The sequence below is a fragment of the Hypomesus transpacificus genome, chromosome 12 (assembly GCF_021917145.1).
Source record: "Hypomesus transpacificus isolate Combined female chromosome 12, fHypTra1, whole genome shotgun sequence".
NCBI lineage: Eukaryota > Metazoa > Chordata > Actinopteri > Osmeriformes > Osmeridae > Hypomesus > Hypomesus transpacificus.
In genome coordinates this window covers 6,506,251-6,522,982 of record NC_061071.1, presented here as the reverse complement: position 1 = coordinate 6,522,982, position 16,732 = coordinate 6,506,251, and the positions used below count along the sequence as shown (strand labels likewise).

At 43.5% G+C, this 16,732-nt stretch overlaps 1 protein-coding gene across 1 annotated transcript; it reads left to right on the top strand.

The window, feature by feature from the left end:
* Window positions 1–9,588: 9,588 nt before the first annotated feature.
* LOC124474469 (four and a half LIM domains protein 2-like) lies at window positions 9,589–14,468 on the top strand. Its single transcript, XM_047030624.1, has 6 exons — window positions 9,589–9,826; window positions 11,997–12,176; window positions 12,334–12,508; window positions 12,850–13,019; window positions 13,197–13,383; window positions 13,938–14,468. The coding sequence occupies exons 2-6, from the start codon at window positions 12,021–12,023 to the stop codon at window positions 14,087–14,089; spliced, it is 840 nt and encodes a 279-aa protein (XP_046886580.1). The 5' UTR covers window positions 9,589–9,826; window positions 11,997–12,020; the 3' UTR covers window positions 14,090–14,468.
* Window positions 14,469–16,732: the final 2,264 nt, after the last annotated feature.

Sequence of the window (16,732 nt, the reverse complement as noted above, 5' to 3'; positions counted from 1 at the left end):
GGGGGGTACTCAAGATCAGGGAGACAGAACTTGGACTGGGCAGAACTCTCTCTGATCTCAGTCACGACCACTTTCTCAACGAAGGCCTTCTTTTTTAACTTTTCTGCGATTCTGTTTCTGTGGAGCTGCAATTGCATCATCGACTGATTCATTATTTGACTAGTTGTGTATCTTGTGATTGCATCATTACTTACATTAAACTACAAATAACTAAATCCCTTCTCAGAATCTGATTCTGGTACACATTGTGATCAGCGCTTTCCTACCAATCAATAACGCTGACCTTCAGAGAGTTAACCGGAGCCGAAAATGTTAAAAGAATGAAAAAAAATTTTAGACTTGCAATTATTGGTGGGGACAATTACATGTTTCCTAACATTGGTGGGGACATGTCCCTACCGTCCCACCCTAAATGTTTGCCTATGCCTTTGTATAGCCTACTCTCATGCTGTGCCTCTTCACTCTTCATTATGGACCTGCGACAGGCAGCCCTCACGGTGATCTCCCCTGTCAGTGTATCATATGGAGTCAAATTAGGGTCAATAAAATTTTGCATCCGTAGAAATAGTTTTGCATCCGTAGAAATAGTTTCCCATCTGCAAATCTGCTTTTTTTTCTGCATTCCCTGAAACTTCCCGCCGCTGGAGTTTCGCGCAACTAAAGGTGGTCTCGCGGTTCAGGGGTAGTTAGTTCACTTTAGACTGATTTCATCTCAGGAATGGAAGACGTTTTCAGAAGGCAACTGCTTACATTTAGCTGCTTTCATCAAGTGTAGTTGCACGTGAAGTACTCAACGTTAGTAATAGATTATATAAATTAATCTGTTGATAGGTGTCGCATTTTCATAAAGTTAAACAGTCAACAGTGCTAAGGGAGTCAGGTGGCTAAAAGGTGAAGGAATTGGGCTAGTTATCAGAAGGTTAATGGATCGATTCCCCGCAGTGGCCTAAAATGACGTTGTGTCCTTGAGCAAGGCACTTCACCCTACTTGTTTCGGGGGGAATGTCCCTGTACGTACTGTAAATCAACTTGGATAAGAGCGTCTGCTAAATTACTAAATGTCCATGCTATGCTAGTTGCTGCAACTGTAACTACTAATGTAGCTAGCTACAGAGTTGTTAACTAATTATTTTGCTAATATGGCTAGTCTATTCACAATACACGAATTAACTGTGGCTAGCGCCATCCCGGTCGTGATACAGATGTTGGCTAGTTCGACGGTATGATTTATGACTAGAGAGATTATAAAGTAGACCAAGATTTAGAAGGGAAGGGGTAGCAAGCTAGCTAGCGGTAGCTAACGGATGCAGACGTTAATAGCAGAGCCTGTTTATTAAGGAGAGCCTTGCCACTCCCCATTAAGCCCTATTGTACCGAATTTGGTTGCAGTTCCACCAGAGTTCCACTGGGGGTGATCGCGAGCCAGTGCATGTTGAATGGGAGTCTATGCAGTTAAACGGCTACATTTGTCTCTTTCACCTGATTGTCGTTGAGAAATCTCCGATTTGATTGTAGTTCTTGCATGTTCAACATGGATTATAGGTCTAAAGTTTAATGAACGAGTACTTATGTCCGTTTGATTTCTGACAGGGTGAGTCGTTGTTGCCCATAACACGCTAGCATTCTGCTAATGAATGATGATTGGTTAGTGAAGGACTGATACGACCAGGGGTCTCATTTATAAAGCTTGCGTACGCACAAAACGGGGCTGAAAATGTGCGTACGCACATTTCCACGCAAAGGTTGTGATATATAAAAAACTAACTTGACGGTAGAATGTGCGGTCCTCCACGCAAACTCTGACCCTCCCATAGGCCTACGCACATTTTCGAAACAGTTGGAATTGGCGACACAGATGACCATACTGTAGCCTAGTCAGACAGACTGCATAAAGTAAATGTGGGAAGAACAATTCGACTCGTAATATTTATATATTTTGTTTTCATTAAACTATTTTTTTTCACTCGATTTCATCATTATCATGAAGATTAAATCCAGCAGTGTCCAACTCAAATTTGAAATAAAAATTCAGCGCTGTTTCACCATCAGATTGTCCACTACGGGAGTGCAGGAGGGGGAGATTCCCCGACTGCATGGAATACAGGATAACATCACATATCCTACCTTTAAATATCTGCAGAACACAGTGTATAACTAAATATATTTTTTAATATTGTGCATTTATCATCATATGTCAAAAACTGGAAATAAAGTTGTTAAGCTCCCGTGCAATCGCTACACTACGTCCTCGTTATCAGTCCAGTGTTTCCCACACATAGACTAATTTGTGGCGGTGCGCCACAGAATCAACACCGGCCGCCACATATTGCGCTTCGTAAAACTTTTTTTTTATCGCTATTTAGGTTAAAACACGCAGCGTATTCGTTCAGCTGCATTTCCTTTCCCCTGCTCTCCCTCCGTCTCTCTGTCACTCATGCGTCTTTCTCACATATGCACACAGTCACAACACGTTAGCAACAATGCATACATACGCCGTTCTAGTAAGACCGACAGCTATATCAGCGAGCCTTCAGCATTAGTGCCGTAGCTAAAAGTCAAGGAAAGTTGAGGCTACTTTTTGCTAGGTACCTCGAAGGCTCCCCTTCGTTCTTTTGGTGAGAAGTCTCAGGAGCTAGCTACTTACCCGGCGTCATGGAACCGACCTGTTTAGCACTAGCGTTGCTACATGCATAATGCAGAAATTATATGTTAGTTGTTGTTAATTTTGTGAAGGTGTAAATCTTTTTGGATTAATATTTAATGTAACAAATTATTAACAAATTAACTGTGTAACGAATTATTAACGAAGGAATTATTACGACCCCCCCCCCCGGTCGGAGAACCCCAATCGCCCTCCCCGCCACAACTAGATTTCTAATCTGTGGGAAACACTGCAGTCCATAATTACTGTTCATAACAAAACGCTTTTGTTTCCAATTTTTATCCCGACTCGCGGTATCACTGGAACAGTTGAAACCACTCGCACTGTTTTTTTTATTGGTGATCCACCGGCCACCAAATGCTGTGGTTTTCGGGCTTCCGCCAATACGCTAACAGTGTCTGAAAAGTTGTCATGCGCCATGATTCACCGTTAAAAACAATCGCATGCCAGGATCATTAATATACTGGATTAGCGTTCAAGAGGTGCTTTGCATTGACAATTTTTGGTTGAAAATGGGCGTGTTCAGGGCGGGGTAAAATGCAGATTCACGTACGCACACTTGTGGGTAATCTGTGATTTATAAAGGGAACATTATGTACAGGTGTGCGTACACACGGTTTTATAAATCAGAATTTTTGTGTGCGTACGCCATTTTAGGCTTTTGGGCGTACGTACACTTTTAGTAAGAATCCTACGCACAGTTTTATAAATGAGACCCCAGAGCTTGCCGTAAAGCAGTAGCTCTGGTCGTACGATGTGTATGACGTCAATGATATTTTCAAAGGCTTTTTAGAACAGAAAGGCGACTTTAAAAAAATCTTGCAGCCAGCAGTGTGTATTTTTTTTGCCTCCCCTTTCGAATTCAGAATTCAAATTACTAGACAAAAAATTATCTCTGAGAAAAGTGGATTTTGAGGGGTATAGCTCCATAGACCTCCATTCATTCTGCACTCGCTCATTAGCGCCCTCACATGGAAGTATAGTGGAACTGCAACAAGTTCAGAACCCGGAAGTTTCCCGAGAGTGGCAGTTCTCCCCATAGACATGTCTATGGTTCTCCATTAGACATTCTCTGCTTCTAGCCCTTACACTAGTGCTAGCTAGGTAATCTAGCCTTTCGTTGTATCTTACAACCACTATTGTTCTGGAAATAGTATGTCTCTGTGTCCTCATCATATTCAAAGTCTTTGATCTCAACTTCGCCATGAAAGATAGACATGGTTAAAATAAATACCGGGTAATTATCATGCTAAAGCCACACATTGGAGCTATGCCTGATCGAAAGCAACGTGAGTGACGTTAATTCAAAACGCCGTCTCAGGCATTTGAGGTAGATAAAGTAAGTCGTTTTTGGCAGACCTAGCTTGTCTTGTTCAGTGATTCAGTGAAAACTGCGCTTGTCGATCACATCTGAACACATCTGGTTGTGGTGATGTTTTCAGATTGGGTTTTTACTCTGTTTAGCTCAAGAAAACTATCGTTCCAGTCTGCCTGCGGTCTGACCATTCATAGCCTATAAGTAATCCCTTATTTCTCAGCGTGAGAAATGGTTGAAATGCGTGAGAAATACAAGGTGTTGTGTGACAGTGTGAGAAATAATTAAAATGGGTGAGACTTGAGAGCCCTGCATTAGTGATTCTTAAGTGACCTCTCCCAACCCAGAATTGTTTGGGCAAACCCCACAAGGACAGGAGTAGAACGTATGAACACACACACAGAGAAAGAGAGAGACAGAGAGACACATGACATGACATGTAAGTACTTAAATGGTCAAATGCCTCGTCAGAAAATGTTTTAATTGGTTTATTTAATAAGCATGGGACATTTGGAGCCAAGAGGCTGCATCACAACTATGTAGGTTGTCCATGATGACCAGGAGGACACACAGCACACTGTTCACTTCCTGGATTCACCCCGAAGTCCTACCTACAAACCAGCAGTTCTCTGAATTACACATTTGGCAGGATTCGGTGTACCTTAGTTTAGTAACTTCGGAGTATTTGATAGAGGATACTTTGGTAGACCGGATAAATATAAACATCAAGCAGTGTCACTTCAAAATAAAGTTGTCTTAGAATGAAAAACTGCATGTTTGCATGATGTATATATGAATTTGTGTACCCTACACTTTGTTAAGGTTGGCAGTGTCTCCTAAATGTTGTTGTATCACTGCCTAATGAAGGACACGTGATTGAGCTGATCATGTTATGGTTGATTCTCTCTCTTGAAGACATTGCAGTGTAATTGCTTGGAAAGGAAGTAAACAAGCAATGCTTATATATACTATACACTAGGTTTTCACCAAATCATCAAATTATATTAACTGTCTGGATAAATCTGGACAGGATCACACACCAGGACAAACCACAGAGCAACAAAGGTGACTTCATGCAATCAGTGATAAAAAACAAGATAATTGAATAAGCAGAATCAGCAGAGATTTGTTTGTTAATAAAACCTTCCAGTGCCCTAACACTTTAGACTTCTTCGGTCAGTAACTTTGCTTTGAAGAAAGTCATTTACAGATGATGAGACCAAATGAAATTTGCAGTCACTTTTATTCAGCTGTGCCTTAATTAACTTAAGAGAGGGTTATGTGTAGATGTTTCATCACAGTTGAAACTGGTGTGCTGGAGCAATCAATCATCATTTGAAACTTTGGAATTATAAAAGACTGTTTAGCTACAATTGAATCACAATCCTTCACAATTCCCCACTAAAAGAAACAACTGCGAATGTAATGTTACATATCATAGGTTGTACATGCGTATTTAAGGAAAATAATCACAATAACCATAACCATTTCCATATAGGCATATTTAGCTGACCTGAATAGCCTGGGAATTGAATCAATTTAGATTGCTGTTATTGTGGAAAGGAAATACGTACTGAAAATGTTTGTTTCTCGAAGGGACCTCCAAACCTTTCATATTTGAATTAATCTGTTAACAATATTGAATTAAATGACAGCTGAGATTATCCATGTCACATGGGTGAAATAAGCCATGTTACCCAGTGTTAAAGCAATGGATTCATGTTGGATGGGTCAAATTAGGTGACAGAATTTGTGTTATGCAGTTGAAGTGAAGATGAAATGTTAGCGATGTGAGCACTACTGTATGTCTTCACAAAGTTCTCTTTGAAACTGTGTTTAGTTGTTGTTCTTGAAAACACCACATATTTTGGGAATAGCTCATGGGAACAGTTCAGATGTTGTAAATAAGGTACAGTAACATCATCAACATCAACCTGTGTGTGTGGAGACCCGAGGGAGTGCTTTCTGAAATGAAGGATCCTGCCTCTCTCTTTCTCTACTCTGTATTTGGATGTGTGTGTGTCTGTGTGTGTATGAGTGTTTGTGTCACATAACTACTCAAGTCCGTCATTTGAAGGATTCTCACATCTCACTTTGTTACACTGTTCACTTGATCATTCTTTTGGATACACAGTTGATAGTACATTTCCATCACCCATAGAAGTCAGATTTTACACATTGAAATACATTGTATGAGGTGAAAAGAAAAGAAAAGAAAGATTCGGGTACAAGATGGTGTCCTCGGTATTTGTAATAAAGTTCCTGAGTGTAAACTATCTGAAACGAGGGTTAGGTCGTTTTCTTACACAAAGCTGCAATGCTGTTAAGAAACATATCGTCCTAATGTTTCTTCCATGGTCATGAGGGTAAAATGACCTTCTCTCTCCATAATGAACTAGGAAAATACCATGACTGCATGGAATACACTATTGAGGGAGTCATGAGATTTAAAATGATTTCATCAAGTTGACTACCTTTAATCTTGTAATGCAATTTCAGTGTTAGAAAGTGTTTCTATAGAATCTCCCTGAACGCTGCAAATGTCCCAAATTAAACCATAAGAAATCCCTATTCAAGAAAGTGGGCCACATACAAAATAGTGTGTTGATAATCAGTGTAGTAGTGGGAAAGATCTAATTATTGAAAACATACAAAATAGTGTGTTGATAATCAGTGTAGTAGTGGGAAAGATCATAATTATTGAAAAATTCAAGTGTTGTTTGTCTGAAAAGCCTTTAGGGCCCTATCTTGCACCCAGCACAATTGACTTTGTACACCGTCACCGACAGCGGAATCACGTCCAACTCACGTCGGTAAATTAGCGAATGAATTTGCGCCCCTGGGAGCGCAAAGTCATTCCCTAATTTACCGACGTGCGTCTGTGGAGGGAAAAGTCCGCTTTGCGTCGCGTACAAACTAGGAATGTTACTTGCGTCGTTGACAAAGTCAATTGCGCTGGGTGCAACCGTGCAAGATAGGGCCCTATCTTTTACGGCCCTGACGACAACGTCGGTCTGCTCGGCTGTGAACCCCTCCTGTATGGAGGATTATAGGGGCCAAAACTATATAAATAAATACTTGGATAAATAAATAATTATATAACACAAAGCTTAAATAAATGACACAAAATATATAAATGTTACATGTATTTGTGTGTATATATATATATATATATATGTTTACGTTTTCATGTGTTTACATTTATTTATTTATACTTACATTTATTTATTTATACTTACATTTATTTATTTATACTTACATTTATCCACGGTGAAACTTGCTGCAGCAAAATAAGTCTGAGGTCCCCCCGTCACCAAGTCAGGGGGCGGGTCAAAGCCTCTGATTGGTGGTTCAACTTGAATCGACTGCTTTTGACTATTCCAAGGTGGCAGCACCTTGTGCGGATTCAATGAATGAAATATTGAATGCTACAGTGGTCGAAATGTTGGCGGAAGCTGAAGAGATGGAGGCACCTGCCAGTTCACTTTTTTTTTACATCATATTGAGAGCTTCGCTGAAATTATAGGAATGATATTGGCCCTAACTGACACAGACATCAATGAAAATGTGTTCACGATCCTCAGCGAGATGATACAGCATAGGGGTGGGCATATCGATCTTAAGACCGACAGTGGACGGGTTGGGAAACCCGGCAACTATGATACCAACGTTGGTATCAATAGCCTGATTGATAGCGTGATAAGATCGATACTTAAGTTTCATTCCACACTGAGTACACAACTCCCTTTACATCATAGTGGTTGTGCAAACACCGTCTAACTTCGCTCAAACTCACTTTGCCCCTCCACTGCTTTTCTAAGCCCAAAGTATCGGTATTGGCAATACTGGCCCTGTATTTACTCCTTGGTATTGGATCTATACCACATCGTGCAGTGTCCGCAGTGTCGCACACCCCTAGCAGCTGTAGAGTGAGGCGATAGAGGATCCCTCTAGATTGAAGAGAGCTTGATCGACTGGTTGAGCCTGCCTGGTGTGTAATACTGTTCATTCACCAATCAGAGGCTTTGACCCGCCCCCTGACTTGGTGACGGGGGGACGACAGATTTATTTTGCTGCAGCAATTTTCACCGTGGATAAATGTAAGTATAAATAAATAAATGTAAACACATGAAAACGTAAACATATATATATATACACACAAAGACATGTAACATTTATATATTTTGTGTCATTTATTTAAGCTTTGTGTTATATAATTATTTATTTATCCAAGTATTTATTTATTTAGTTTTGGCCCCTATAATCCTCCATACTCCTGGAGTACGCCTGGCAAATTTATAAAGCGTTTTTCTACCTTAGCGGCACTCAAAGCGCTTTACAATGTTTTGACTCTCATTCACCCATTCATACTCACACTCATTCATTCAGACACAGTCAAACCAGTGGTGGTAAGCTACAACTGTAGCCACAGCTGCCCTGGGGCAGACTGACAGAAGCGTGGCTGCCAATCAGCGCCTACGGCCTCTCCGACCACCACCAACATTCATTACCAACATTCATTCACATTCATACGATGCATGTCTTTAAGACATGGCGGATAATAGCGATCCCCCATGGAACAAGTGCGCCTGCTCTTAAAGGGAATGTAAGATGACGCTCTGATTGGTTTATCGCACGTTACGCCCAAACCACACCTATGAGTAATGTAGCTACTTCAGACCAACCCATTTTAGATTTGCGTCAGGCGCAAGAGTCATTTACCCCGCCAGTATAATAGCAACAGCGTCAGAGGCCCGCCCACAAAGTTACTTGTTTTGTGTTTATTACTTGCTTTTCAGATCGTTAAAATAGGGCCCTCCATATGTTAATTTCAAATCCTAGAAATTTAATTTGAGAGACAACCAAAGGCCTGATGTATAGTTACTCCTGGAGATAGTTCATACTGTTGTTTTCCTCTTACCTTCTAAAATACCCCCAATACCTCCTAACACACGCACACACCCACACACACACACACGCACACACACACACACAGTCACACACAGACGCACAGGCAGCGGCGGATTAATTGTATTTTATTTTTATGCATTTAGCAGATGCTTTTATCCAAAGCGACTTCCAAGAGAGAGATTTACAAAAGTGCATAGGTCTCTGATCATAACAACGAGATAGCCCCAAACATTGCGGTTAGCCAAAACATGAAGCATACATTGTGAAAAAACAGTTCCAAAGGGAAGAACCATGAAAGCATGTAGTGAAACAAGTTACAATTAAACAACATGAACCTCAATCTTCCCATGGAAAAAATATTATTTGTACATTACAGAACATTTCAATAAATAATATTAATTTGACTATTTAATTTAAACCACAAATATCTAGCCTAATCATTTACCATAGGGAGTACTGTACACCCCTACTTTGGGTTAGATTCAACTTCCTTCTGCCACCCCATTGCCACCCCGAATGAAAATCTCTAGATCCGCCCCTGTGGACAGGTCCCCTGTAAAGAGAGAGATGACATCTTTTCCATCTATAAGTCGATGATTCATTGTTTAATTGATGGCCTCATGTCCTGCATCATAATATATTATATGTGCATGTTTGAAGATCAAGTCTTTCCTCAGTGCGTATGGATTTGACCATATAGTATGTTATTTACCGTTGTCTCACGGTAAAAAAAAACCTAGAAAGCTTCTTTCGAGGAAACCTCAGTTTCTCTCGGGTGGGTGTTGAACGTATACTGCAATGGATTGGACAGCCAGCCCCTTTTAGTCACCCCACTGCCCTGCCCAGTGAAGGCTACGGCTGTAATCCCATAAAGTCTGGGGCTGGCCCTCTCCATCTTCACTCTGAACAGACGACACCGCTGAGCACTCCACTGACAGGTCAGTACCCTTCTCTTCATCCTATCTCTGGAACTTGCCAGACTTGACTCACTTGACTCGATCACCAGCGTTCCATCTTTCTTTTCCACTTCCAGTCATTGTTTTAACCTGCATCCACTTCTCCATTTCCCTTTTGAACGCTCATTGCCTTCAATGCTTCTCCTTTCCCTGGCAGTCACTCCGTGTGTCACACTGTGCCATCCCAACCTTACTTGCTCACTTACTTGCTCAGACTCAGGCACACACACAGTCGTATGGAGTGACATAGTGTGAGAATCGCAATGTCATTGTATGTATGTAACAGACATATTTATGTTGATGCTGCAGTTCTTTCATTTCGGACATTAGTTTGATTGTCTTGTATAGAAGTGAAGTATGCTGTGCAATTTAAATACCAAATAGATATTATTTGAGACTGGCTGACTTGGAAAGCACATTTCTTGCAGATTAAGAGCAGGCTACTGGCACTGAATAATTATTTAAGAGCGGTGTCATCTTAGCTTGAGTGGTCAGCCACCCATAAAAGTTTAAACAGGTGCAGCACTGTACCTTTCCTGTCTTACTTTGTGGACTGCAAAATAATTCTGTTCGGGATACACCCTACCGTACCACAGTATACAGACAAGCCTAACTAAGGACTCAGATGGCTGAGCGGTGAGGGAGTCGGGCTAGTAATCAAAAGGTTGCCGTTGTGTCCTTGGGCAAGGCACTTCACCCTACTTGCTTCGGGGGGAATGTCCCTGTACTTACTGTAAGTCGCTCTGGATAAGAGTGTCTGCTAAATGACTAAACTAAATGTAACTGGCTTCCTGGTTCTCCTAAGGCAGCACACACCAGTTCAATGTATGCATGTATATACTGACACACTGAAGATGTCTAATGTTGCTTTCAGCATGGGACACAAAAACACAATTGTGCTGTTGTCACAATTGTTATATTTGGTCTCATAGTTTTAGAGGAAACCACTAGGTTTACCTTGAGACCCTTCATGCCGACAGGAAAGACATGACCATGAGCGTGACTCCAATTAGCAGAGGTAGAACAAGTTCTTCTCCTCAAAAGTTCTGGCAGGTCAAGAGTTGTCCTTGGTTACAAATGAACCGTCTTTTCCACGTAATGAGGGTAAGCTATCCTTCCAGTAGTTAATAACTACTAGGTAGTAACTAAGATTATGTTCTAAATTGATAAAAATGGGTAGGTAAAGGTGAAAAAAAGATTTTAAAAGAAATTACCCCAAAATAGCAAAGGTTTCACTGTTGAGGTAAAGCTTCAGAGAGAGACAGAAAGAAAAGCATCCAAAAGATTATTCGAAAATGTTTCGTTTATCCTAAACCTTTAACCTTTCTGTAAATTAAATGCTTTGACCTATAATCCATGGGGCTGGAACACGTATAAAATATGTATTTGAAATATTATTATTACATTTACATTTAGTCATTTAGCAGATGCTCTTATCCAGAGCGACTTACAGTAGTTACAGGGACATTCCCCCCCGAGGAAAGTAGGGTGGAGTGCCTTGCCCAAGGACACAACATAATTTGACACAGCGGGGAATCGATCCAGCAATCTTCTGATTACTAGCCCAACTCCCTCACCGCTCAGCCATCTGACTCCCTATAAAGTTAATGTATTTACTATACCATCTAATCATCTGACTCAGTCGCCTACTACTGCAATGCAATAGAATAGAATGTTTTAAGTAGACATTTCAATTTCATAAATCGGGGACCACTGTTATGTGCCCACTGACATGGGTCAAAGTCTGGGTGCAGTTCTATCTAATTATTACATTTGTGGCACGAGTTTTCTGTTTTGCCCGTCACATAGTCAGACTAGTCCTAACCACTAAAAACACATGTCAGAAGAGCAATTCTTAGTCTTTGGCTACCAAATCAAATCAAAACTATCTCTGTGAAACCAATTACTGTTCATTGAGCCACAACGATGCTTTTGTTCCGCTATGACCTGCAACACAAGTCCAGAGTAAAGTAACATATGGTCATTAAATGATTACAGTAACCTTGTGATCCGGATGGCAGTACAAGCCCTTTCATGGAAACATAATGAATGGTGATCTTATGAGAGATTAGTGGCTCCAATTGTCCTACAAGTCACAACACATAAAAAAGAATGCAATTATGCTAATCTAGAATCTTCTGCATTCCTGTAGGCAGTGGGAAGGACTTAAGACGAAATGTCGGACCGCTATGACTGCCATGAGTGCAAGGAGTCCCTGTATGGGCGGAAGTACGTTCTCAGAGAAGACAGCCCCTACTGTGTGAAATGCTACGAGAGCCTCTTCTCCAACACCTGCGAGGAATGCAAGAAGTTCATTGGCTGCAGTAGCAAGGTGGGTCCAACACTCCTCGTCGATTGGCTACCCCTGTGCACTTCCTGGAGCCTCTCGATTTAGTCCAAGCCACAGGAACGACATTGGCGGGCGGCATGTTTGACAGCGACGCCTACTTCCGACCAAAAACCCGATCCTTCTTTTTCACCTGTTTCAGGATCTGTCTTACAAGGAACGCCACTGGCACGATGAGTGTTTCCACTGCTTCAAGTGCAGCCGCTCCCTGGTGGACAAGCCCTTCTCCACCAAGGACGAGCAGCTGCTGTGCACCGACTGCTACTCCAACGAGTACTCCTCCAAGTGCCATGAGTGTAAGAAGACCATCATGCCAGGTGAGAACCGACAAACTGTTATTCGGGTCAGAGCAACCAAAAACTGAGTTGATGACTGTATATATGTGCTTGAATGAACTGTATAAAACAGCTCTCGAAAATGACTGGGGGGAATGATTTGAGATTTTGAGGAGGGGGATTGTGGGTTTGGCAATCTTGGGTATCAACGGTTCTTTGGTTCAAACTAACCAAGCTGTGTGACCAGACACAGGTCCCCTACCATCCTGACAGACACAACATCAAAAAAGCATGTTTTTCAGGCCTACCTTTGTCTCTCCACCTCTCCCTCTTTGTTCCTTCTGTCTTCTCTCTCTCCCTGAATGTCCCTCTCTGGTCCTCAGGCTCCAGGAAGATGGAGCACAGGGGCAACAGCTGGCATGAGGCCTGCTTCACGTGCCAGCGCTGCCAGCAGCCCATTGGAACCAGGAGTTTCATCCACAAGGACAGCAGCAACTACTGCTTGCCATGCTACGAGAAGCAGTTTGCTATGCAGTGCATCCACTGCAAGAAGGTAATCATAAAACGAAAAGGAAAGTGCACGCCAGAGAATTAATAATGCTTTCTTTGCACTTTTGAAACATGATAACCCAATTTACTGGCACATGCTACTTGTTAAATGAAGGATATCTCAAACTGGGCAATGAAGACCCCAAAAACATCCTGTGACTTCCTGTTCCTTGTTTTTTAGCCAATCACCACCGGTGGGGTGACCTACCGTGACCAACCCTGGCACAAGGATTGTTTCCTCTGCACTGGGTGCAAGCAGCAGCTGTCTGGTCAACGGTTCACGTCCCGTGACGACTTTGCCTACTGCCTCAATTGTTTCTGCAACCTGTTTGCCAAGAAGTGTGCTTCCTGCACCACCCCGATCAGCGGTACGACCTCGACTCACCCACATATCTCCACGTCCATCAGTCCGGTCACGCTGTGCATGACAGTGACTATGCAACTCATTTGTCCAGGGACGTCCACCGCGATTTCAATCTTTGCCACTCGAGTTTTCGATCTCTCCTGTATCTTCGATCTAATTCTATTAGTGCGTTATTACATTAGTAGTCAGGAGTTATTTGGTAGGAATGTCATGTCGAGGTTGACTCAAATTCCATTTCGGTTGTCTAGGAAAGTCACCCTTGACTTGCTGGCCCCCCAACCGGCCACTATCTTCCTGTACTGATGCTTGTGCTTATACTGATGCTTGGTAGCGACTTTCTGTCTCATCGAGATCATTTCCAATTTATATGTTGTTTCCTGTCGTCATTTGTACTTGTTCTCTCTGTGTTCTTGAATGTATAAGGAAGATTAAGGGAGGTATTCAACTCTTCATCGGCCTCATAGGGAACTTTCTTTCATCATTAATGAAATCCAATTCCATTTCTGTCATCGTTAACCTGGCATCCCCCACAACCCTACGGTCCCTGTTGTGTCCCAGGTCTGGGAGGGAGCAAGTACATCTCGTTTGAGGAGCGCCAGTGGCACAACGACTGCTTCAACTGCAAGAAGTGCTCCGTGTCCCTGGTGGGGCGGGGCTTCCTGACGGCCCGCGACGATATCCTGTGTCCCGAGTGCGTCAAAGATGTCTGAGAGATGTCGACCAAGATCACCTTCGCTTCCACCGACGAGTGGAGCACCGCAGGTGTCACAGCCAGAGAGCCGAGAAAAACAATAATCGCACTAACACTTGATCCCGTGAACCTCCTATTTCTCTAACTCAGATTAACCCAATGTTCCCATTTAGGGAGGATTTGTATACTGATGGATTTGTTTGATTGAAATGATCATAAAGCTGAATCAGGAGCTATTATATGAATCAATTAAAATATTCATACTAACCCGTTCAGCAATATAACGTAACTCTTTTGTTGAACACATTTATTCTAATTTAACACTAACCAGATATAATTTATGTTAAAGATGAGAAATGTAATGACACAAGCTTATGTGATTCAAGAAATAAAGACACTGTTATGCCATTCACAGTTTACAGTGTCCTTTTGTAAAGGTTTTTTTGTGATGCCAGAATGGATGAAACGCACAGCAAACTCAGCCCAAAGGAATGAAAAAGTACATTGTGGCAACCGGGGTCCTGTAGTAGCCATTAGAACATTAGTCACATTAGAGTGACATTAGAGTCCAAAGGGAAAGCACATGACTGTACCAGTTATGGCAGACAGAGAGATTCTAGACATGGCACAGACAGGACATAGACCTATTATCAAGCAGACCAAGCACCAACGATGTTTAAAGATGGCGGCCTGTTAGTTTCTATGGAAAGTGGCGCATTAAAGCTCTAAAGACAAGATACGGGCTGCACGATGCTGAACTTTCTGGATCATGCGGTCTTGCACTGCAGTGTCCCGCTGTGCTCCTGGCTTCTTAATAGGTCGATGGCATCTTTTGACGTAAGCATTTTTGACGAAAGCAAAACAAATGGAATGGTAGCTTTCACATTTCGGAGTTGTTTCAAACTCAGCAAAATTCAGCAAAAACTCCTCTATGAAAAACAGAAATTTGAGCCTGGTTTGAGAACATTATTTTTTTGGGGGGGTGGGAGATAGTTTGGGGATATTTTGACTTGACTTAATAGAATAAAATCACCGGAATGAGTGTCAAATCAGAAATGCAATACCACCAAGATTGATTGGGCCTTTGTTTCAAACTGAGAAGCTGGGGATGGGGGCTTGAGACGAGACTGCCACGAGCGACGTGGCCACAATCCCAGTTCCATACTGCCCTCTTATGGCAGCATGGGGAAACACAACATTAAGGAACTTTCCAGGAAAAGGTTCCATGCACTTCTTTCCCCCAAAAACACCCTTTTTCCAAGAAAGAAATGTCACATGCCCCAGTAATTGATCAAACCTACTGAGTGTAAGTATGCAACATTCATCCAATCGCCAAACTCCAACTCTGGTATTTAGCACAAAGTACTTTGGCCCAGCATGCTAAGCCAATGTGACCGGCCCAAACTACAGTCAGTTCCCTGCCAGCGCCACAGTCTAGCCAGTAGCCCACTGACTGGCAGAGGGAAGAAAGGCCTGATTAAGCCTAATGGAGGGTTAGGGTTAGAGGATCATCTATCAGAGTACCATCTGGGGGGCAATCTCCAGGACTTCCTGGGTCTTCTGGAGGTCGAATTACAATGCGGAGGCTAAATGAAGGACGGAGACCAAGAGGGGTTGAGTGGAGGAAGATCTGTAAAGAGTAAAAGTAGATACAGATGAGGCAGGAGTATTGAAAGAGGCTGGTGGGGGGGGGGGGGCAGGGGGGGGGGACTTTAGCCCGGTTGGTGCTTGGTATGGGCTCTGGGTGGAGCGGATTTGTGGCGGGCGCAGTCATGTGGGGATCAGCATCCGAAACTCCACATAATCCTTTGCAGAGAGGGAGGGAAGGAGAGAGAGAGAGAGCAAGCACGAGAGAGAAAGAAGGGGATTTCACTTCGGACCACTCCGAGGCACGAAGCGTCGGTCGCGACACAAAAAGCCAGACCCTGGGGCCTCTAGCCACACCAAAAAAGTCTCGACCCGTCTGAACCTGGGACCTGGTCCTCCTGGTGTGCGGTGCCGTTCTCCTGAAACCATGGCCCAGTCTGACGCCAGACTCAGCCAAGACCTCGCCAACGGAACGCTCGTCCACGGCTCCGTGGGAGCCTCCTCAGATCCGGACAGGCGGAAAAACTGGGACGAGGAGGAAGAGGACGAGGAGGACGAAGAGGTGGAGCTGGCCGAGGAGGTCGGGGAGGACAGCGAGATGACGCGCGAGGAGGAAGGCGCGACGGGGGCGGGCGGCGCCGCCGGGGACACGAGCCTCCGAGTTGACGGCACCGGGGAGACACAGGGAAAGGAGAGGGGAGGCGAGGAGACGGAGGACAAAGAGCCACACGAAGAGGGGGCGACGGGGGTCGAGGGGAAGCAGGCGCCGGGCGAGGAAGAGGTCGAGGGAGAAGAGGGAGAAGAGGCGCAGGCGGTGCCTGTGCTCGCGAGAGGAGACGAGCAGGAGCGCGGCGACGTCGGCCACCAGGCGGACGAACGAGCGGACGGGGAAACAGCGCTGGAAAGTGGCGCTTGTGTGATCGCTCTTCCCCTGATTTCATCTGACACGTCTGACCTGGACACAGGGGAAAGGAGCGCAGGGCCGTCCGCCGGGGAGAGGAGAGGAGAGGAGGAAGAAGTCGGAGGGGGAAGGAAACAGGAAAAGGAGGGAGGACAGTCAGAAGAAAATGTGTCA

Coding starts and splice junctions, on each gene's coding strand:
- LOC124474469 (XM_047030624.1), top strand. CDS start 12,021: ATGTCGGACCGCTATGACTGCCATGAGTGCAAGGAGTCCCTGTATGGG. Junction 12,177..12,333: donor TCATTGGCTGCAGTAGCAAG/GTGGGTCCAACA, acceptor CACCTGTTTCAG/GATCTGTCTTACAAGGAACG. Junction 12,509..12,849: donor TAAGAAGACCATCATGCCAG/GTGAGAACCGAC, acceptor TCTGGTCCTCAG/GCTCCAGGAAGATGGAGCAC.